Source organism: Phyllobates terribilis, unplaced genomic scaffold (assembly GCF_046119375.1).
Source record: "Phyllobates terribilis strain yellow unplaced genomic scaffold, ASM4611937v1 Scaffold_3__8_contigs__length_932513732, whole genome shotgun sequence".
In the NCBI taxonomy this organism is placed as follows: domain Eukaryota; kingdom Metazoa; phylum Chordata; class Amphibia; order Anura; family Dendrobatidae; genus Phyllobates; species Phyllobates terribilis.
Genome location: NW_027362763.1, coordinates 585,706,113 through 585,731,006, shown reverse-complemented (window position 1 = coordinate 585,731,006; position 24,894 = coordinate 585,706,113). Strand labels below are relative to the sequence as shown.

Genomic DNA, 24,894 nt, shown 5'->3' with positions numbered 1-24,894 from the left:
ATCAAACTGGTACCGCAGGTTCATGGGAGGAAGACCTTTCCTGTCCATTGTGCTGGACGGCATCGCGACACCCGCTCTGCTGGACACAGGATCTCAGGTAACCATCATGCCTGATGTCCTCTACAAAAGGTTCTGGTCCATAGACAAACTCCACCCACCAGATCCAAATCTTTCCGTCTATGCCTCAAACGGCCTCCCCCTTAACCTAGTCGGGGTTAAGGATGTGGCAGTAAAGGTGGGAAGAGTGGAACTGAAGGACCAGGGACTAATTGTAGTAGAGACTAATCCTGATGATACAAACTTGTATATGGTACTTGGCACAAACATTGTTAGTAACTGTTTGGGAGAAGTGTTGTTCTTGCTCCAACAGATAGCTGACACTGCCAGACCAGGGCAGCGAAGGGCGCTCCAGAAAGAGATCCAAGCTCTTATGTACCAGCAACAGGTAAAGCTGACAGGCGGTGAAATCGGTAATGTACGGGTGACAGACCCGGTACCTATTGTGATTCCCCCGATGAGTGAAATGCTGATTTGGTGTAGAGCAGCAATAGGTCTCAAAGGACGGAGCTACCAGGCTGTAGTAGAGCCCCTTAGCTCAGAGCATAGACCTACACTCTTAATTGCCAGAGGGGTAGTGGATGTACGCAATGGGAGGGTGTCCGTACGCCTCCTAAACTATGGGGAGGATGAGATTAGATTACCACGCTATGCCACTGTTGCCAAATTGTACACAGTAAATAACAACTACATACACACGGCGGAGTCCTTCACCTCACCAGACGAAGTGGAGGATAATGACCCGGGAACCCAGGTGGAGGATTGGTGTCAACAGCTCCATGTTGGGACAGACACCACTCCTGCCCATCAGAAGCAGGGTGTACACCGGGTGGTTCAGGAATACGAGCAGGTATTCAGTAAGCACCCACTTGACTTTGGGAGGATTAAGGGGGTTCAACACCATATCCCCACAGGTGACCATCCACCCATCAAAGAACGTTACAGGCCTATACCACCAGCACACTTCCAGAAGGCGAAGGAGATGTTGCACGACATGAAGAAGACAGGGATAGTAAGGGATAGTTGTAGTCCCTGGGCAGCTCCCCTAGTTCTAGTCAGGAAAAAGGACGGAAGCATGAAAATGTGTGTAGATTACAGACAAGTGAATCGCATTACACATAAAGATGCATACCCTTTACCACGTATAGAGGAATCCCTGGCTGCCTTAAAGTCTGCAAATTACTTCTCCACCCTTGACCTCACTAGTGGGTACTGGCAAGTAGCTGTTGCTGAGGAGGATCGGGAGAAGACGGCCTTCACCACCCCGATGGGACTCTAAGAGTTCAATAGTATGCCGTTTGGACTCCGCAACGCCCCCGGAACGTTCCAGAGATTGATGGAGTGCTGCCTGGGACACCGCAACTTCGAGACTGTACTACTATACCTGGACGACGTGATATGTTTTGGAGTACACTATGAGGACCACTTGAAGCACCTGTCAGAGGTATTTGAGTCGCTGTCCCGGTATGGGATGAAGCTGAAGCCCTCAAAGTGCCACCTGCTCAAGCGAAATGTACAGTACCTGGGGCACATCGTTAGTCCAGAGGGAGTAGCACCAGACCCGGAGAAGGTCACTGCCATCCAGAAATGGCCGGAGCGGAAGAGCCTCAAGGAGGTACGTCAGTTCCTGGGACTAGTCGGGTATTACCGGAGGTTTGTGAAGGACTATACTAAGAAAGCGGCGCCTCTACAAGACCTCCTGGTAGGACAGTCCCCCAGAGGCAGAAATCCCCCGTTCCAGTGGGGTAAGGAGCAAGCTGAATCCTTTAAGGTGATGAAGGAGATCCTGACTGGCGAAGAGATCCTAGCCTACCCTGACTACAGCCAACCGTTTCTGCTGTACACGGACGCCAGCAACGAAGGATTAGGAGTTGTACTGAGTCAGAAGCAGAATGGCAAAGAGAAGATGATCGCCTATGCAAGCAGGAAGCTCCACCCGACCGAGAGGAACCCAGAGAACTATAGCAGCTTCAAGTTGGAGTTCCTGGCCCTGGTCTGGGCCATCACCGAGCGGTTCAAGCACTACCTAGCCTCCAGTAAGTTCACTGCCTTCACTGATAATAACCTTTTGACTCATCTGGAAACAGCCAAGCTAGGAGCCATGGAACAACGATGGATGGCTCGGCTGTCAAACTACCAATTCACTATTAAGTACCGGGCGGGCCGCAAGAACGCCACTGCCGATGCCCTGTCCAGGATGCCTCACCAGTCGGACACTGAAGAAGTGGATGACCTGGAGGAGATTGAACTACCTGCCTTTCATTGGAATGGAATGGTCCACGAGCAACAAGCCTCCAGGAGGCAACGTGGTAAGACGTTAAACCCCCTGCCTCACCACAGCTGGAAGGAGACCCAGGACAGCGACCCGGTTGTCAGCCGTATTAAAGAACTGATAACCCAGGAAGGTTCCTCCCTGGAGAAGGAAGCGACTCTCCAAACCAAGCAGCTGTGGAATGAGAAGAGCTGGCTGTTCATCTATAGAGAGAAACTGTGCCAGAGGTACGTCAACCCCAAAACCCATGAGATGGTATGGCAGATAGTGGTGCCCAAGACAGACATTCTGATGGTGTTGGAAGCCTACGACGATCAGGCGGGGCACTTTGGCTGGAAGAAGCTAGAAACCCTGCTGATGTGTCGGTTTTATTGGGTAGGAATGCACAGTTCCATTGAGAGGTGGTGCCGTAATTGTGGACCCTGTAGCCTCAGAAGAAAAGACTACAGCAGCCAGAAGGCACCCCTGCAACCCATCAAGACAACTCGACCTTTGGAGATCGTGGCCCTGAATCATGTCAAGCTGTCACCCAGCAGGTCAGGATATTCTTATGCCCTGACCATGGTGGATCACTACTCCCGGTTCCTGGTGGTCGCCCCCGTCAAGGATCTGACAGCAGAAACCGCAGCGAAGAAGTTTCAGGCGTACTTCTGCAGGCCCCACGGAAACCCGGAGCAGGAGCTGACAGATCAAGGCTCAGCCTTTGAGGCCAAATTGTTCAAAGAGTTCTGCCATCTGTACGGGTGTAAAAAGATCCAGACTACACCCCCAAACCAACGGTCTCTGTGAAAAGATGAATAACATCATCATCGACCTGCTGAAGACCTTACTAGAGGAGAGAAATCAGTGGCCAGACCTACTACCTGACCTGGTACACCTGTACAACCACATACCTGTGAGTTCCACCAATTGTACTCCAGCATATCTCATGCGAGCGAGACCCGGGAAGTTGCCCATGGACCTGGAGCTTGGTGTAGTAGAACCAGAAGCAGATATGTCCACTGAGGACTGCGACACGACCAGACAGGAGCAGTACAGAAGAGTACAGGCCTGTGTCGAAGACAGTCTCACTCGGGTGAGGGACAAGCAGGAAGCCCACTACAATAAAAGTGCGCCCGCAGAACCCTTCACACCAGGAGAAGTGGTGTTAAAGAGGAAAAGGAGAAACCACAAACTTGATGACCAGTGGGAGAGAGAACCCTACACTGTGTTAAATTCAAGATTTGATAACAAGAAGACCTGTTTGATTAGCAAAGACGGAGGAATGACGACTGCAACGGTATCTAGAGACCATCTGAAGTTGTGTCCAGGCCTGCTAAAGCCCCAAGAAGAAGTGCCTCTCACCGTACCGGAGGAGCCTAAAGAAGCAGTACTCCATACTGACTTAGGAGATTTCCCGGCAGATTGGCCTCAACTAGGAGGAGCAATAATAATACCTGTGATCCACTTCTTTCAACAGCCAGAAGACCCTCCACAGCAAGTAGAACCTGTAAGTGCTTCAGAAGAGCCTGCTCAAGAAGAATCCCCGGAAGAAGGATCCCCGGTTGGAGCAGAGCAAGAAGGCCCAGCCAATGGTATACTTGCCAGTCCTGGAGAGAGGTTAAGGCAACCCTGCAGTACCCCAACACTTAGAACTGACAGAATGGGAGGTAGTGCAAATACTAGTGCCTCACGCATCCCAGTACCACGTAGGTCGACACGTAGCACACGAGGTCAGACCCCTGTCAGATACAGAGAATAAAGAAGGAAACTCTGACAGTGTAGATAGCTGCCCTTGAGGTATTATATTTTGTATTTTCATGTATATGTATTTATTACTTTGTGTTATGCTTGCAATGGACAATTTAAGTGATATGGACACTTCCCTTGTTGCCTCTAGTTACCCGTAAGGGTACATAAAGAACTTTGTGGCTGAGGACTGTGTGCAGCCCAAAAACTGTTTGCTGTAAATAATTGCACTCCCTGGAGTGCCCCTTTAGGTGACCTCAGAACAAAAACCTGTCTGGGTGGCACAAGTGGAGGTCCAACTCAGGATCGCCATGCCCTGCAGCAACCCCAGGGCCTACGTGGAGGGTTTGCTTTGGACAGGTCCCTCAAGCTACCAAGTACTTTAACCTGTGAGATGGACATCCTGTTAGGGGACCTCACCGGAAGAGACTTGAATTCTGAGGTTGCTTATTGTATTGTACACATCTATTTATTATTTATAATGTTTTATATGCAACGTTCAAGCAAAATGCCTCCCATAAAGGGAAGAGTTATTGTTTTTGTTGTTATAAAAAGTACTTCAGTCCGGGAGTACTGAGCTTTGCTAGGGGGGAATGTGGCGCCCTGCTGTGCATTGGTGCCACAGATCCCAGAGGGGTGCATGGACGGATTCCTCCACAAGAGGCCCTCATAGCATTCACACATCTCCACCTTCCACCTCAGACCACCAGAGGGAGTCCGTTAGGGATATAAATAGGGAAGGTGGAGCTAGGCAGTTCAGTCGGTCTGGAGTCCACAGAGAGAGAAGTTCGGTCTAGAGAACAGTTTCCTCAGGGGACAGAGCTAGTTCCAGCTCCTGCAGAAGCTAGCCTGCAGTGAAGCCCAGTCCAGACTCAGAGAGCTCAGGTTAGTGAGCCAAAGGCGTGCCGACGCCATAAGAGCGGTGAAGAGTAGCGAGGCCTACTGCCAGTCCTGGAGAGAGTCAGGGCCTCGAGCGTGGCCGAAGGAGAGTGGAGTAAGAAAGCTACATAGGGGGCAGAGGAGCTTAACCAGCTCACCCCACAACCATTTACCGGACACCGGGTCCACGCCTACGGGGGCCTATATCCCCAGCAGGAATAACCGGAATCCCTGGAGAACTAGGTCCCAGGTTAACCCAAATGCTGACAACGTACCAGGGTCAGGAGTTACCGAAGCCCCGGAAACCTGGGAGTGTGAACTCCAACAGAAGGCCCTATCACCAGGATCAGCAGTTGCAAGACAGAAACCAAGTTAGGCCTAGCTCTAGGCAGGTCAGAAACTTATCGAGGAAAGGCAAGGAACAGGAGGCCCCACACCCGCTCACTGGGCAGAGTCCTGATATGCACCCTTCACCCTAAAGTGCCCTGGATCGTGCCTGAAACACCACCAGTAAAGGTGTGTGTGTGCCTATTCTTCCTCTGACCTGGCTGGGTCCCCTCTGTCCTGCATCCCTCCATCTACGCTGCCCTGAGGCCTCGCTCCACCTGTGGGGAGCTACACCAACTGAGCTGTCTGAACACCGGCCTCAGAGGACTGCCGCAGCACTGGTGATCCTCACCAGAATCTACAGGTGGCGTCACGAACATTTCCCTTTACCATATAAACTTTCCCCTTTTCACTTTTTAAGAGTGACCCCAGGGTACGGGCCCGGGAGCAGACCACCGCGACATCCCCCAAGGTCAGGCAACAACAAAGCCCGGGCGCCGAGTCGTCCCCATCCCCTGGGCGCGTCATAACCTTAGGTCTCTGTTGCTGTATATTATTTGTTGAAAGGTTGACCGGTACTTTCATTTTTTCTCCATACACATTTGATTGCCCGGGGATCACAGTGAAAACAACACCAATTTAAAATGTATGGTCAGCTGAAGTTATCAAACCTACTAAAATTTTACATTTTTTAACTTTTATGTATACATGCTGTATGTGTGTACAGTATTCAAAAGAATGTGGAAAAAATGCCTAATACTTACAATGCCTTGAAGCTGATTTGTGCTTTCAGCATTAGGTGGGTGTGGACTGCTTTCCATCTTCTGAGCTAAATGCTGAGAGCCATAAAGAGAGTCAAATGGTGTCCACTGATGGAATGCTTCTTCACCATCGAAGAAAATTAACTGAAGGGAAAGATCTGGTTTTGATCCTGATCTTCTCCCCTATATAAATAAAAACATATTTGAAAATCACAGTTATAAAATGGTTAATATATTGGCTTCATTGCACTTGAATAACAGCTCATTTATAAACCTTAAAGTGTAGGCACCAGGCCTTGTTGACAATTGGCAATTTTTGTGCAACTTAAATACTGACATATAACGTATTTTTCATACTATAAGATGCACCTTACCATAAGATGCACATTATCATAATATGCACCTTACCATCAGATGCAACCCAGGTTTAGACAGCAGAAAATAAGAAAAACATTTTACGCATTAATTAAAACTTCCCTGGTAGTGTAAAGTTGAGAGATCATTATAACTAATTTTAATGTCCTATGGTAAAATAGGGAAGTAATAAATCTATTGTTAGTGTTTCTCTGCAGTGTGAGTATCATACACACACGGCTCTGCTACATATGCTTATATATATATATACACACACAGCTCTGCTACATATGCACATATAGACACACACAGTTCTGCTACATATGAACATATAGACACACAGCTCTGCTACATATGCACATACTGAAATACACAGCTTTGCTACATATGCACATACAGATACACACAGCTCTGCTACATATGTACATATAGACACACACAGCTCTGCTACATATGCACATAAAGAAACACACAGATCTGCTACATATGAATATATAGACACACAGGTCAACTACATATGCACACTGTCAGGGGGATACCGCAACAGAGAGGGGTCAGAAGATTGCGGCATCTGGTTACACATGCACCTGCACTGGTTGGATCTGCTTTGCCTTCCAATCAGCTGTGCAGATTTCTTTTGCTCTGTTGTTGCAAGGGTTAAACAGTTGTTTGTCACCTAGAGCTCTCATCCTGAGTCATCTCAGCTGTTCTGATTTTTCTACTTCTGTCTGGTATAAATACTCATCTCTTAGCCTGAGTAGCTGCCAGTGATAGCTTGCTATAACCTGGTTTGAAGCTGGAGGTACAGTACAGACCAAAAGTTTGGACACACCTTCTCATTTAAAGATTTTTCTGTATTTTCATGACTTTGAAAATTGTACATTCACACTGAAGGCGTCAAAACTATGAATTAACACATGTGGAATTATATACTTAACAAAAAAGTGTGAAACAACTGAAAATATGTCTTATATTCTAGGTTCTTCAAAGTAGCCACCTTTTGCTTTGATGACTGCTTTGCACACTCGTGGCATTCTCTTCATGAGCTTTAAGAGGTAGTCACCGGAAATGGTCTTCCAACAATCTTGAAGGAGTTCCCAGAGACGCTTAGCACTTGTTGGCCCTTTTGCCTTCACTCTGCGGTCCAGCTCACCCCAAACCATCTCGATTGGGTTCAGGTCTGGTGACTGTGGAGGCCAGGTCATCTGCTCTGCTATATATGCACATATAGACACACACAACTCTGCTACATATGCATATACAGACATACACAGGTTTGCTAAATATGAATACACACACACAGCTCTGCTACATATCGACACACACAGCTTTGCTGCATGCATATATAGACACACATCTCTACTACATATGCATATATGGACACACAGCTCTGCTACATATAGACACACACAGCTCTGCTACATATAGACACACACAGCTTTGCTACATGCACTTTTATAGACACACAGCTCTGCTATCTTGCAGTTCCTTCCAGACTTTGACTGATCACATGACCTTAAAGGTCCTTGAATTAATTGGGTGGAAGGTCCTTCAGCTGCTCAGTTGATGCAGCCTCTGTAGAGGTCCTGGTAAGCTTCCTTTATTGCTGTGCACCGATCACATAAATCAGTGTGTGGCAGGAGGAGAGATAGCAGTTCTCTCTGTGATTTGAAAGGATGTCAGCGTTCTCCTCCATCACAGGAACCTGCCTCCGTAATATATAAGATAATCACATATTTTAGCAAGAGTTTTTCTTGTTAAAAAGTGCATCTTATAATCTGAAAATATGGTAACTGAAATTCTTTATATATAAATTCTTTTTTTTTTATCTACTTCAAGTTTTGAAATGACGTCTGTCTACCATTCATGCAGTGCATCATTATTTGAATTATAACTCATTCATGTCTCATTGTAACTGTATTTTGGCACAAAGCATGTGGTTTTTAAAACATGCAGCAAAAAAAACAATTCAGCACTCTAATATTGTAGTTCCAGTTCCAGCAAAGAAGGAAACATACACTTCTTTTCCCTCGAGTGTATTTCTTTTAGATCAGCATAGAGCTCCATTGGTACAGTGGATATAAAAAAGTCTACATAGCCTTGTTGAAGTGCCAGATTTATGTTAAGTAAAAAAAATCACACTAAGGCTGGTAACAGACTGGCGTATGGCATCCAATGCGAGGGCATCAGATGCAATATGCTAATGACACTCGGCTCCAGCTCTTCTGCAAGCGTGAGCCGAGTGTCAGTGCTCCGATCCTCTCGCAATGAGAGAATCGCAGTACAGGTGCAGAGGAGGCGGAGAAAGTAATTTCTCCTATCTCCTCCATAGCCTGACTCAGCATTTATCGAACTGTTCTGGGATGACATCCGAATGCAGTCCAATGTTTCTCATGCACCCTTAGACTTGTATGGGTGCGTGTGAGCCGAGTCTCAATGCCAGTCGAGAGACTGCGATTGTCCTTTCATGCCGAATCGGGATGAGAAAATAATCGCTGATCTGAGCTGGCCCGTAGAATAACACTGGGCCGAATGCTATGCGATGTGTTATCACATAGTGCTTGGCAGTGTTATACGGTAGTGTCACTTCGGCCCAAGAAGAATTAAGTCACATCTTATTCCACATTTTATATCACCCATAATCTGTACACTACATTTGGAAAAAAAACTGAAAGGGAAAATGTCATCTGAAAAAACACTATTAACCTGCAGATATGGGGTTAATCTGCAGGTTAATAGCGTTCTAAGCCTACCTGGCGCCCACACTTAGACCCACGCTGAACTTAATTCCTCCTGGCAGCGTTCGGGTTCCAGCCATAGGGGTGGCACCGGCGCAGTTCACTCACTGCTCTGTGTATAGAGAGTGGCAGCTGTAACCGCACCCCCGGTACTGAATGATAGTCAGCCCTAATGCTGAGATGCTGTCAGTTAGTGCGGGGTCACAGTTAGAACTGTTGCTCTCTATACACAGAGCAGTGACTGAACTCACACTGGCCCCTTTCCTATGACTGGACCGAAACGTTGCTGGGAGGAATAAAGTTTCCTCCCATGAGTGGAGGTCTAAGTGTGGACATCAGGCAGGTTCACAATGCTAATAATCTGCAGCTTAACCCCATAACGTTTTTTCAGGTGACAGGTTCTCTTGAAGTCTTTTCAGGTGGAAGAAGAAAAATAATGAAATAAAATAAATATGCACATCCTTAAACTAATACTTTTGTTGAAGTACCTTTTAAATTTATGACAGCTGTCAGTCTTTTTGGGTAAGAGTCTAACAGCATGGTACATCTAGAATTGGCAATCTTTGCCCAGTCTTTATTGCAGTAGCACTCCAAATCTCAGATTGTGAAGGCATCTCTTATATACAGCCCTCTTCATGTAAACCCACAGATTTTCAGTTGGATTCAGGTGTGGGCTCTGGCTGGGTCATTCCAAAACTTTGATCTTCTTCTAGCAAAGTCATTCTGTTACTGATTGGGAGGCATGCTTAAGGTCTTTGTCGTGCTGAAAGATTAAATTCTCCTTCATCTTTTTAGCACAGGAAGAATTTTTTGTTGAAAAATTTACTAATATTCGGAACTGTTCATAATTGCTTCTACTTTTACTAAAGCCCCAGTTCCAGCTGATAAAAATACAACCCCAAACCATAATGCTACTTCCACCATGCTTCGCTGTAGGTATGGTGTTCTTTTAGTGATTTGCAGTGTTGGCTTTGCGTCATACCTTTTGGAATTATGGCCAAGAAGTTAGACCTTAGTCTCATCAGACCATAACATGTTTTCCTATGTTTTTGCACGTTTGATGTGGGTTTTGCCAAAAGATAACTGGGTTTGGGTGTTTTTCTAGTAAGAAAAGCCTTCCTCTTTGCCACCTTACTCCAAGAGGTCAGACATATGAAGAATACAGGAAATTACCAGAAATTTCTGCAGCTCCTTTAATTTCTCCTTGTCTCTTCATCAATTTTTGAAGGAAATCCACTGTTGTGCAACATGTAAGCCAGTTCTTGATTAAGGCAGTATTCCATAGTATATCTAATATCTTCGAAAGTTTTTGATACCTTTGTGTTGACTGATAACTTTCAATATTGAGATCCCTTTGCTCAATATTGAGATCCCTTTGCTGTGTTGTGAGCCGTTTAAAGGAGTTGTACCACCATAAAGAATACATTTAACCACGCAGAAAAGGTGAAAATAAATAGTTTTGTAGTTTACAGTTATTAAAAATTATGCTCCATTCAAAAAATAACAAGCTTTTATCTTCTGAAGTATGTTCTATGTCGCCCCCTGGCATTATTCCATCCCGTCCTCACAGTGGCAGATGCATTTGTATATTGTCCATTTCAACCAGAGCTGGGACTACGGGTACACAGAGTAGGCACTCGCCTAGGTCGCTTCCTCTTACCTTCATGAGGGGGTCCAATTTGAAAAAAAAAACCTGACAGTGCTGTTCTTCCTCCAGCTGCAGTCATTTAGCATGCTGGTGGCCAGGGCGCAAGCACACAGGTGAGCAGTGTCAGTTAGTCACTCCCTACCTGCACTCAAGTGTATTTGCGTCTTTACACAAATACAACTGATGTGAGCGCTGCCTGGGACAGGATCAGAGGAACTCTGATCAGCTCCCTTCTCTGCAGGTAGCTCAAGGATGAAGCTACTTCTGGCCTGAGCCCTTTTGGAGGACAGTGACTTGCAGAGGACATTGGGTGGCACGATGACATCACTGCATTGCACCATTCAGAGCCCACTGATATGCAAGATAGAAGAAGAGACAGGAAGCCTGGATTAGCCACTGAGGGGGAGCTGTGGGGACATCGTACGGGTGGCTGCGGGACATCATATTATATGAAGGGCTGTGGGGGACTTTTTTAAAAAGAGGGTCTGTGGGTGACATTATATTGAGGGTTGTGAGGACATCATATTATACTGGGAGCTGTGGGGGACACTGTACTGGGAGATGAAGGGATATCATATTGTATGAATGGCTGTGAGTGAAAATTATACCTGGGCTGTAGGGCCATTGTACTGTATAAGGGACTGTGGGGAACATTATACTGGGACTGTGGAGGACACTATAATGTATGATGGGGGACATCATACTGTACAGGGGGCTGTGGGATATGTTATACTGGGAGTTGTGGGAACCTCATACTTTATAGGGGGCTATAGTGACCATACTTTATAGGGCATTGTGGGGAGCATCATACTGTATAGGGGGCTGTGGTGGACATCATATCATATTGTGTGGGGTGCTGTGAGGGATATTATAGTCTATATAAAGGAGTGTGGGGGCCATTATACTGTATTGGTGAATTGGGAAGGCATAATACTGTCGGAGGTGCTATGTTGGTCATAATACTGTATACAGTGGGGAAAATAAGTATTTGACACACTGCCGTTTTCGCAACTTTAAAGTTACAAAGAATGGAGAGGTCTGTAATTTTTATTGTACAGTAGGTACACTTCAACTGTGAGAGACAGAATCTATAAACAAAAAACAGAAAATCACGTTGTATGATAATTAAATTGCATTTTATTGCATGAAATAAGTATTCGATCACCTACTAACCAGCAAGAATACTGGCTCTCACAGAGCTGTTACTTTGTCAGGACTTCAACCCAGCAGCTATTCAGCTTGCTGTACAGTTCCTTGCTAACCCAGACACTAGAGCCTGTGTATTTCCTGATTGGCTCCACCCTGTAAGTTTTTGATTGGCTCCACCTTGTAAATCTCCTGATTGAACACCCTATTTAAACCTGGCATTGCACTTCCTTCCTTGCGAGATAATTGAGCTTCCAGTCTTTAGTTAAGCTCTCCTTTCTCCTGCTGTCTCATCCAACAGTATACTGCTGCTCCAGTGTGCCGACCTCTGGCTATTCCTGACTACGCTACCTGCCAGTGCTGCCCCTAGTGGTTGCAATACCACTACTCTAACCCAGGTCAGTTCATGATAGTTTTTCTTTAAGATGCCCTCATACTCTGCACTTATTACCTTATTAATTGCACCTGTTTGAACTCATTACCAGTATAAAAGACACCTGTCCACACACTCAATCAATCACACTCCAACCTCTCCACCATGGCCAAGACCAAAGAGCTGTCTAATGACACTAGGGACAAAATTGTAGACCTGCAGAACTACACGTGAGGACCTGGTCAATGAACTGAAGAGAGCTGGGACCACAGTCTCAAACATTACCATTAGTAACACTACGCCGTCATGTATTAAAACCCTGCAGGCCCCCATGCTCACACCAACACATGTCCAGGCCCATTTGAAGTTCGCAATGTCCATCTGGATGATCCAGAGGCGGCATGGGAGAAAGTCATGTGGTCAAATGAGAGCAAAATAGAACTTTTATCATGAGAATTTGGCTAACAACCTCCTTCCCTCAGTAAGAGCATTGAAGATGGGTCGTGGCTGGGTCTTTCAGGATGACAATGACCCGAAACACACAGCCAGGGCAACTAAGGAGTGGCTCCGTAAGAAGCATTTCAAGGTATTGGAGTGGCCTAGCCAGTCTCCAGACCTGAACCCAATAGAAAATCTTTGGAGGGAGCTGAAACTCAATGCTGCTGTAGCGTCGGCGTCTCACCTCCTGCCCGGCAGAGACGCCGATCCCCTCACCGCCGGCATCCTCTGGTTCCCTTGCTGCATCTGCCTGGGGTACGCGCACTGCGCGCAGATCCTCGGGCACTGTACTTAGGGCGCGCGCGTGCTTCCTCACTCTTAAAGTGGCCGCGCGTGCCGTCCTAAAAAGTCCCCGGCCAATGGCTGGAGGACTGCCACTATATAAGGCACCCCCTCCAAAATGGAGGTGCCTGTGCAAAGTTGTAGTTATGTGTTCTAACACATCATGCCCGCCAACCTGTCCATCAGCCGTGCCCGCCAGTCTGTCTATCAGCTGTGTCCACTTGTCAGTCTGCCAGCCAAGCTTGCCTGCCTACCTACATCACTTGTCTACCTACCTGCCGTGCTCAGCTGCCGTGCCTGTCGGTTTCGTCCATCAGTCCTGTGGCAGTCGCCTGCTCTCACATGAAGTCGGTCCCAGAGTGGCACCTGGTCCACCTTCCCGTTCCCTCCTTGGTTCGCGGAGTCGATTAAACCGCCGTGTAGCCAGGGTCGGTCCGGGTAGGTACTTAGTTACGCCCCTCTAGTCCCTCCTTGTATCACAGCACAGAGGTTCCACCACCCGGACCCATAACAGTTTGCACAAGCCCTGGAATCCAGTGGCTCTCAGGCTCCTTCGCTCTCAGACCTGTACCAAGAGGTCTCCCGCCAGAGATCTCAACAAGATACGATCCTGTCCTATCTGCGGACTGTCAACTCCCGCTTGGATGCGCTGTCCACCCTGACTGTGTCCGCCTCTAACCAAGCGGCATCCGCTTCGGCGGCGCCTCAACCCAGTAGCGCTGTGACACCCGGCTTAGGACCCAGGCTATCTGCTCCACCACGTTTTGGCGGTGATCCCGCTCTATGTCGGGGCTTCCTCAACCAATACACGCTGCACTTCGAGCTCTTGGCTCATCAATTCGCTTCTGACCGGGCTAAAGTGGCATTTATCATGTCTCATCTCACCGGAGAGGCGTTGGCATGGCTCAACCCACTATGGGAGAGAGGGGATCCCCTGGTGTCGAATCTTCAGGCTTTCCTTGCGGCCTTACGCAGGGTTTTTGATGAACCGACCGCACATCCTTGACTGCCTCCTCTCTTCTTCGGAGCCTCATTGTGGACCAGTACACAGTGCGGTTTAGGACCCTCGCGTCTGAACTAGCCTGGAATAACGAGGCCCTGGTTTCTACCTTTTGGGAGGGCCTTTCTGGATGGATCAAGGACGAACTAGCCGGTCGTGACATACCCTCTTCCCTGGACAACCTGGTGTCTTTGGCCACACGGATCGACATCCATTTCCAGGAGTGTTTTAAGGAGGTGACCCGCGAGAAGAAATCTCTGCACCTTGCACCAACCTTCCAAAGGCTAGTCTTCCTACAGGCCTCTATCTCGGCATCTACTCTTGAAGCTACGCAGGTAGACCAGGTTAAGATGGGCAAGTCTTGCGCTGAGGGCAGATGTCTCTACTGTGGCAGTTCGGAACACCTAATCCGCTCTTATCCAGAGAGACCGGGAGACTCCAGTGCCTACGATCGCTTGGAGAGGTCGTCCTGGGCAAAAATTCTTCCTCTCCATCCCTGACTCTGTCGGTATTGATAACCTGCAGGAAGATACACTTCTTTCGAGACTACCTATCTGGATTCCGGGGCTGCTGGGAATCTCATCCAACAAACCCTTGTGGAACGGTTTCAGATCCCTACTCAACGTCTTTCGGATCCGTTAGCAGTTTTCTCCATGGATGGGAAGCTTCTTTCAGAGTCCATCTTGTTCGTCACCGAGCCTGTAGTTCTTCAGGTGGGTGCCGTATTCATGTACTGATGGAGGTTCTAGAGACCTATTTATTTGTTTATGATGTTTCTGGTAATGGATTCATGTACAAATGATGGCCGTGGTGTTCTATTTATGTACTGATGATTGTTTTATTTTTGTATTCATGTACAGATGACGGTTCTGGTGATGAATATAGAACCATCATCACTATATGAATATATCACCAGAGCCCACAGTAGGACATGAACACAGCACCAGAACAACCATCACTACATGAGTATGGCACCAGAATCACCAGAACAGGAATATGTCACTAGAACCACCAACAGTTTGGTTGCAAGCTGTATTTGTTGCATGACGGATGCAAAAACATTCAGACATATCCATTTATCTATAATGGGGTTTGTTTAGTTTTCATTAGGGTATCTGCCAAATACTGGACACCCTAATTGAAACCATCCCCCATTTTAATTAAGCAATATTAGTTTCCATGACTATCCTTGAGACTGACATTTAAAATATAGGATGTGGTGGAAGAATATCGCTATTTGTTCCTTGTATTGTATAAATGGTCTGCAAACAATGAGTGATTGTATATGTAAATTTGAGATGGCACTCCATGTTAAGTCACACCTCTACAGTACACAACTTTTTAACTTTGTGCTGGCATTTTTTTAGTGAAAAAGGTAACAATTCAAGTAGAAATGGCAGTCAGAGCTCCTTACCTGACTCATTAGAGGGGAGGGCTTTAGGGGTCCTGTTACCTTATTCTCTGACCTATTACTTTATTTGGGAGCGGGACGGCTAGGTCAGGATTGGCTTTATCTGCCTAGGGCACCAAAATACCTTGTCCCAGCACTGATTTCAACAATGTTGTGTCTGTGTTTCAAATGGATCAGCTAGAATTCCAGCATTTCCCTGATAGCCCATCAGTATTATGAATCAGTATTATTGATGCAATATTGATGATCAACTAATGCAATATCATTTACTGTACAACCTCTTACAAATATACTTGTGCAAAGCAGCCCTGAAACACACATACATTACATACCTTTAATTGCTGAAGACGATAATCCTGAGCTCGGGCAAGCTCTAATAGCATTGCACAAGGTACAGCTGAATCTGTAGCCCCGATGAATATTTTACCATCCCACTGAGGAGGAAAGTATTTTGAATCATAATGGCAGGCAAGAACCAAGTGACGATGGGCAGATGGATTCAGAGTGGCTATGACATTTGAGAATGTCACATATCCAAAAGGAGTTTGACTTTGAAATGTATCTTCTTCTATAAGCCACCCTGCTTGAAGTCTCTGTAATCGCTGTTTAATGTGCTGTAGCCAAAAAAGCAGAACAAATTGTTAAAGAATTGCAATCAGAAAGTTCCTAAATCTTCAAAAAAAGTACCATATTTTGTGTGTTAAAGGGGTTCTCTGAGTAATTGAAATGTATCTACTTCTATAAGCCATCCAGCTTGAAGTCTCTGCAATCGCTGCTTAATTTGCTATAGACAAAAAGGCAAAACAAAGAATTGCAATCAGAAAATACAAAAATCCTCAAAAAACGTACTGTATTATGTCTGTTAAAGGGTTTATCACAATGATGAGGGCAGCGTTCAGCACCCAGAGCTTGGGAACAGTGCTAACTGTACCGCTGATTCCAAGGCGTGGACATGAATATCTTCAGTACTGGTTTTTCCCAGCACCAGAAATATCAGGACGTGTGAAAGAGTGTCACTTTATGTGGTAATAATGCTGGAAAGATTTAACATATCCCAGTGATTCTAAGACTGTCTTTCATGACATGTTGAACTTCATATTAGTGGTAAATTTAGGTTGATATAATTTGCGTTTATTTAAAAAATTATATCGAAAATTTGACAAAATGTAAAAAAAATTGCAATTTTCAACCTTTGAATTTTTAGGTTCTTAAACCAGATAGTTATATCACACAAAATAGCTAATAAATAACATCATTTTTGAAACCTAATTTTTTATTTGCAATGAAGTTAGAATGGTTAAAAGTTTATCAGCAATTTCTAATTTTTCCAACAAAATTTACAAAACCAATTTTTTAGGGACCCCATCCCTTTTGAAGTGACTTTGAGGGGCCTATGTAACAGAAAATGCAAAAAAATGACACCATTTTAAAAACTGCACCCCTCAAAGTGCTCAAAACCACATGCAAGAAGTTTATTATCAGCCCTTCACCAACATTGATTTAGCCACAAATTTTGCATTTTCAAAAGAGTAACAGAAGAAAATGAACCATACAATTTGTTATGCTGTTTGGGCGCAAAGCAGGGCTCGGAAGGGAAGGATCACTGTTTGAGGTGAGGTGATCAAGCAGTTATTGGTACCATGACCATAAAGATTGGTGTTAGACATGGCCCATACTCATACTCATGTATTTTGGTGGTCATCTGGGGATAGACAAAACCCAGGAACGGATCCTTCAGAGGTTCTACTGGCCCGGCTGTAACCGAGAGATCATGAATTACTGTAGGTTCTGTCCCACTTGCCAGCCAGATAACCTCCCTGGTCGCTCATTGCCGTAGGCCCTTAGTGTCATTACCCATCACTGAGGTCCCGTTTGATTGCATAGCGATGGATTTAGTGGGACCCCAGGTCAAGTCTGCCAGAGGGCTTCAGTGTATCCTGGTAGTTCTCGATTATGCTACCCGGATGCAGATCCATTTAAGGAACTCCTCCGCTAAGTGTACAGCCCGAGAGCTCATTCATATCTTTTCCAGAAAGGGACTGCCAATAAGATCCTAAAGGACCAAGGAACTCCGTTCATGTCGAAAGTTATAGTTGTGCAAAGCCCTGAGAATCACACAACTCAGGACTTCGGTGTACTGCCCGCAGACGGATTGTTTCATGGAAAGATTTCATAAAACTTTTAAGGCCATGTTAAACAAGATTGTAGAGAAGGATGTCAGAGACTGGGACTGTCTACTGCCGTATCTCTATTTTTCATCAGAGAAGTTCCTCAGACTGTTATGGGGTTTTCCCCGTTTGAGCTATTGTATGGCCGACACCCCCGTGGACATCTGCTTATAGCGAAGGAGACTTCGGAAACAGAGGCTTCACCCTACAGAACCGTGTTCAAGCATGTCACACAAATGCAAGAAAGGATTGCTGAATTGATGGCCATCTTGGGCAATACCTCCTCTAGGCAGAAGTGGCACAGTCAAGGGTTTACAACCAGTCAGCAAGGGTGAGACAGTTCAGCCCTGGAGATGGGGTACTAGTACTGGTACCCACGGTGGAGAGCAAATTTCTGGCCAAATGGCAGGTCTCCTACAAAGTTTCGCAAAGAGGTATGCAGCAGCCTACCTGGATAACATCGTGATCTTCAGCCAGGACTGACAAAGCCATCCAAGAAAAATCCAGGCGGTACTTGATGCTTTTAGGAAGGCGGGGTTTTCCATCAATCCGAAAACCCGAAGAAATGTGCCATGGGGATGGAAGAAGCCAAGTACTTGGGATATGTCGTAGGCAGGGACGAGATCAAACCCCAAGTGAATAAGGTTGACACAATCGTGAATTGTCCACAACTGCTCTCAAATAAGCTGGTAAGAGTGTTTCTGGTCATCGTGGGTGAGAAGATCTGAGGTTGTGAGTTGTAATAATCACCAAGGCAAATTAAAAATGCAACTAGTTTTTATTCCTTACATCCATTACTTTACAACAACACCAGGTAAATGGCCAAAATACATTTCCCCCAGTGCACAAGATCCCCTCCCCGGGGCGGTAGTTCCACTGCCTTTGTACCAGGTGATACTCACTGTCTCCCAACTTTTGGTTGGCCCACAGATTTCAAATCTCCAGCCAGTATAGTCTGCAGTCACAGTACACGTTCCTCCAGACAACAGATAAAACTATAGAAGCACAGGAATCCAGTAGCAACAGTCCTTAAGAAAGTTCAGCAAATCCAGACGACAGATCCCACAACTGTAGCATGTTTATCCAGCCCAGTCAGCAACCGATCTCTAAACGCCATAGGCCATTCATCCATGGGCTCCAGGACCTCAGCCTAGATCCTCTCCCTTTGACGTCATTCCACACTCTCTCTGAATAAGCATGTGGCTTATTCCTTCCTTCCTGGGATTAGCCCCCTAGATGGGCAGAAGTGTTCACACCCCCCCCCAAGCTAACTATGCTCAATGGAGGTATTTTTTCTCAGGCTGAACCCATCACCTGGGACTGCATGTAAGACCCCCTGTGGTGACGGCTTCCCTGGGTCTACTATCCCCATCCACACAATGGGACTAGTGGCTGGGAGAACAATGGTTTAAAGGGGTTTTCCCAGGAACGAAAGTTAATTTTAATCAATAGATCTTTGAATAATAATTAGTTCCACAATTGGATCTGTTTAAATATGTTCCTGTGCTGAGATAATCTTATAAATGTGTAATTTGTAATGGCTGTGTCTGACCGTGTATGGAACATGGTCTGATCATACCATATCTCGTGGGTAGGGGATGAAGCAAAAAGCAATCAAGCTAGCAAAATTATCCTACAGAGAAACAAATCACCAGCGACATTAAAATAAATCGAAATTTTTTTATAAATACATCAATGCCAAAAAGAAAATAAACAGATTGTTTCGGCCCCTTAAAAGACGATAATAACAAGATAATTATAGAGGACAAAGAAAAGGCTGAGATATTAAACAAGCACTTTTCATCCATGTTCACCAACAAACCGTCTCTTCCAGTGATCTTTCAACAGGGCAAAAATCAAAGTTCACCACCTGATATAACTAGTTTAACACACAAAAAAAGTACGCCAGTGTGTGAGCAAATTAAGCACTGACAAATTCCTTGGCCCAGATGGTATTCATCCACGTACAATGAGGGAATTGAGCTAAGTAATTGACAAACCGCTGAATCTCATTTTCTTAGACTCTCTTGTAACTGGGGTATTGCCACAGGATTGGAGGATAGTCGATATGGTATCGATATTTAAGAAAGGTAAGAAGGTGGATCCAGGTAGCTACCGTCTAGTAACTCTGACATCGGTAGTTTTTATGCCGCTCCGCGTGTAGTAAAATTGATCAGGCAGCTTTGTTCCTCGAGTCAGTAGGATTACAGCAATACCACATTTATATTCTTTTTTTTTATGTTTTGGAACTTTTAGACAATAAAAACTATTTTATAGAACTAGTATGTGTGTCTGTGCCATACACATACTGGCTGGTGAATGACCGGTTAATGCAGCATTATGTGCATACCCTATTTAGTATATTATAGCTGTATCATACAATCTAAGCACATTTTACCATTTACCTTTCGTGTCTCCCCTATTTCCTCATAGATTGTAAGTTTGCGAGCAGGGCCCTCACTCCTTTTTGGTTATGTTTATTCTGTAATGTCTTTTTGTCTGTACAAGTCCTCTCTAAAATTGTAAAGTGCTGAGGAAAATATGTTAGCACTATAAAAATAAAAATGATTAAAATTATTATTATATCCCCCATTCTGTTTTTGGGAGACAGCAACCTAAAGCTGTAGAGTACAGGCAACTGCCTCCAAAAAGCCTTCAGAGTCAAGTGATTGAATGCATTTGTTACTGTGCAATCACGGCTTCTAGTGAATACCAGGTTGCGGCGTTACTTCCCCCTCAGGTTAAAAAAAATAAATAAAAAGATTTTGGTAAAAAGATTGATTGTTCTCAGTGGAGAGAAACAAAATAATAATCTTGTAGTTATGATACCTTTTGATTTCCTAACTATTTTATTTTGTTTCTCCCACTGAGAACAATCAATCTTTGCCCTCAGGTGAAGTGCCAGCCAGGTGGGACTTTATCTCAGAATTTTTCAGGGGGCTTCGTGTCCAGACTTTTCTGCTCTGCCTAGAAACACATCTAGAGTCCATTCCCTCTCAAATTGCTACAAATTGTCTAAACATAAGTGGGAAAGTAAAGTGCTTTCTTGTACTTTTCTAAAATCCTGAGAAATCTGTATTTCTAGCTAGACTCCAGTCTTAGGACTGCTAAAAGATTTCTCTGACTTGTATATTATGTATCAGTCATTAACCCCTTAATGACCGAAGCATTTCCGTTTTTGTGTTTTCGTGTTTTGCTCCCCTTGTTCCTAGAACCAGAACATTTTTATTTTTTGGTCAATATGGCCATGTGAGGGCTTATTTTTTGCGGGACGAGTTGCACTTTTGAATGACATCATTGGTTTTACCATATCATTTACTGGAAAATGGGAAAAAAAATTCCAAGTGCGGTGAAATTGCAAAAAAAGTGCAATACCACAGTGTTTTTTGGGTTCTTTTTTTACCACGTTCCATGAATGCTAAAACTGACCTGCCATTATTATTCTCCAGGTCATTAGGAGTTCGTAGACACCAAACATGTATATGTTTTTTTATATTTAAGTGGTGGAAAAAAAATCCAAAGTTTGCTATAAAAAAAAAAAAGTCACCATTTTCCGAGACGCATAGCGCCTTCATTTTTCGGGATCTGGGGCTGGGTGAGGGCTTATTTTTCGCGCGCTGAGCTGACGTTTTTATTGATACCATTTTGGGCTAGAGCCGATGCTTTCATTGCCTGTTATTGCATATGTTGCGGCGAGCAATAAAACGTAATTCTGGCATTTAGAATTTTTTTCTAGTTACGCCGTTTACCGATTGGATTAATTCTTTTTTTATATTGATAGATCGGGCGATTCTGAACACGGCAATACCAAATATGTGTATGTGGGCTTTTTTTATTATTTTATTTTGAATAGGGCGAAAGGGGGGTGATTTAAAGTTTTATATATATATTTTTTTTTAAAAACATGGTTTTACCCTTTCTGCATGCTTCTATAGTCTCAATAGGAGACTAGAAGCTGCAGTTTCTGTTTATTTCTGTTACACACAGGCAACGAGCAGATCGCCTCTGTGTATCAAAAATGCTCACTTGCTATATGCGCCGACCACTGGGTGACGCTCATAGCAAGCGAGACATGACAAACACAGGGGTCAGCTGCCCATCCATCGCTGACCCACGATCCTGTGACGGGGTAACCGATGGGCAGGGGTAATGCCGCACTTCAGAGATTGACAGCAGCATTTAACTGGTTAACAGCCGCGGGTGGATAGCGATTCCACCCGCGGCTGTTGAAGGCACATGTCAGCTGTAAGAATCAGCTGACATGTGCCCGGTTCAGTGCGGCCTCAGCGCCGAAGTCCGTGCTGAACCGGGGGTACCGATGTGATGCGTACTAATAAGCACCACGTCGGTAAGGGGTTAATAGTGATAGGCGAGGGAGCTCGGCACTGCTTGGTACTCGATCGAGCATCCTGGTGTTCAAGACGCTCAGTACTCAATCAAGTATCCCAGTTCTCGGAAGCCATGCTCGATTGCCCGCCCCAAATGTTTCACGGCTGATTTTCAGCCACTAAACATGTAGGGATTCCTGCCAATCACTGTAATGCTATAGCCACGTTGGCTATTGACATCACTGTGATTGGCTGGCCGCATCATGTCAATGGATCTATACAAGACCTGGTGACACGATGCTCGCCACACTGACAAAACTATAGCAGCAGGTCAGGCCAGCACCTCCAAGGCGTAGAGAGACAGTTTATACCACATGTCCAGCTTAGATATCCAATAGCTGTACAGCACAGAAGAATCACGGTGGACACTGGAACGGTAGGCTAGGTACTCCTTCGCTATCTTCCAAAACGTTTCCCTCCTTGTCAAACTATCCCAGGCGCATCAGGGCCTGGGTGCTGGGAGGGTCTAATGAAACTGCCCCAGACCTTTGATAGTGTTTCCCTTCCTCTGTTGGACCTGGTACGTATCTCCCTCATCTCTCCTCATTGGTTGCCCAAGGAACTATGACCTCTGTAGCCAGAGTTGTCAGATGGAAATTTTTGTACTAATTGTTCGAACAGGACCTTCTAGTATTGCACCATTTTACTAGCCCTCTCTGCCGCAGGAAGGAAAGATGGACATTCTCCTTGTAGCGTGGGTTGAGAAGGGTGAACAACCAGTAATCAGTGTTGGCCAAAATGCACATAACGAGAGGGTCACAGGAAAGGCAGCGGGACATAAAGTCAGTCATGTGTGCCAGATTCCTAACAGGCAAGACTTCCCTGTCCCCGCCAGGAGAATGAGGCTGGGTTGGGCAGAATCACCCTGTGTACTTTCTTCCACCATATCCACCTGGTCCACATGCAAAGCTTTCTATTTAATAGTGAGCAGCGAGCTCACAGAAGCGGGATAGACACAGAAGCGGGATAGTTACGTTGATTATGGTGCACACACAGCGCACCTTCACAAGTAGCTCAGGCCAATCAGTGTAGGTTTTCAGAAATCGGTGAACCACTAAGTTGAGCACGTGGGCCAGGCATGGTAAGTGTGCGAGATTGCCAAGCTTCAGAGCTGCCACCAGGTTATGGCCATTATCGCACATGACCATGCCTGGTTGTAGGTTCAGCGGTGACAGCCACAGATCTGTCTGGTCTATTATATCTTTCCACAACTATGCGGCGGTGTGAAGTTTGTCACCTAAACAAATTAGTTTCAGCAGAGCCTGTTGCCGCTTCACCATGGCAGTGCTGCAGTTCTTGAAGCTTGCGACTGATATGGACGATGTGCTCACAGATGACAATTCGGAGATGGACGCTGAGGAGGAGCAGGGGGTGCAGGAACTGGTATAGAAGGTGGAGGAAACCCTGATGGAACCCGTAATCCTCGGCGTTGTTAGCACGTGTGTCGTCCCAGGGTCCCACTCAGTCCCGGCCTCCACAAGGTCCATCCCGTGTGCCTTCAGGGAAATGTAGCGTCCCTGGCCACAAGCACTTGTCCACATGTTGGTCGTGAAGTGGACCTTCCTAGTATCTGCGTTGGTCAGTTCTGGTCCTCCTGACTTGTTGACCTAACAGCATCAATTGTTGGCACCTGTGTCTCATCATCACCTACCTGTTGAGACACTATGCCGTTCCCCACCATCATCTTCTTCTGACCCATGGCTGCTCAAATATTTGGGCATCACTACACACGATCTCCTCATGTTCCTCTTAAAACGTGCATGGCAAGAGGCTAGAATCAATAAATGGAAATGAAAAGAGCTCCTCGGGGTGTCCGAGTGTGGGATCACTTGTCTCCTGGGAGTAACTATGGTAGGAGGAAGGATGATTATGTGGTCCAGACTCTTTGCTAGTGAGGAAGGGTGGTGCTGGGAAACAGTCTGGAAGCATTATCTGTCATCCATCCGACCACCTGTTCTCACTGTTCCTCGCTTCAAGAGTCCCATGCAAAGTGGGACAGGAAGCTAGGTCTCATGGATGACCGTTTTGTTGTGCTCCCGCCTGCAAACTGTATGTGGTTATCTTTTAAAATAAAATATGTAACCCTGAAAATGAATTTAGCGTGAGGGTGGCCTGCTGGCCCTTACAAAAATTATGAGTGAGGGCCACCTGATGGCCCTCCAAAATGTATGACTGAGGGCCGCCTGAAGGCCCACAAAAAATTCGGAGCGATGGCCACATGAAAACCCTGTTGATATGATGTAGAAAGAGGAGGACAAGAAAAATAATAAACCATTAACCAGATACCCTTTTTGGGGTGGGAAAGAGTGCATGGTAAAACACCAGAAAAAAACATTTGATTTGGCTATATGTTCAGCTGCTGTCATCCGCTGGGGTTGAGAATTCTGGGCCAATGTAGGCCTTGTTCATTTTAAGAACAGTCTGCCTGTTCTCAGGCCATTTTCAGTTGACAGGCGGTTGCACATATCAGTTATTATGCCCCCGGCAGCACTAAGAATCCATGGAATCAACTTGACCATTGAGGGAGCAGTGAATGCGGCATGTGGAACTCTGATTTGGCTCTAGTCTGTGGCGACTAATATTATGAGTGAGGGCCATCTGATGGCTCTCCAAATTGTATGACTGGGCCGTCTGGTGGCCCTAGAAAATGTGTGACTTATGACCCTCCAAAATGTATGACTGAGGGCCGCCTGATGGCTCTCCAAAAAGTATGACTGAGGTCCGCCTGATGGCTTTCAAAAAATTTGGCACAAGGGCCGCATGATTACCCTGTTGATATGGTGTAGGAGGAGGACAAAATTATAAACTATGAACAGTATACCCTTTTTGGGGTGGGAAGGGTTGCATGGGAATAAAAGGAACAT

At 45.6% G+C, this 24,894-nt stretch overlaps 1 protein-coding gene across 1 annotated transcript in view; it reads right to left on the bottom strand.

Moving 5' to 3' along the window:
- QPCT (glutaminyl-peptide cyclotransferase) overlaps positions 1–24,894 on the bottom strand; it is a 268,592-nt gene that overhangs the window by 110,702 nt on the left and 132,996 nt on the right. Inside the window, exons 3-4 of the mRNA XM_073671463.1 lie at positions 15,807–16,088; positions 6,028–6,207 (exon numbers count right to left, since the gene is read on the bottom strand). Coding sequence (XP_073527564.1) covers positions 6,028–6,207; positions 15,807–16,088 — 462 coding nt within the window. The remainder of the gene's footprint in view (positions 1–6,027; positions 6,208–15,806; positions 16,089–24,894) is intronic.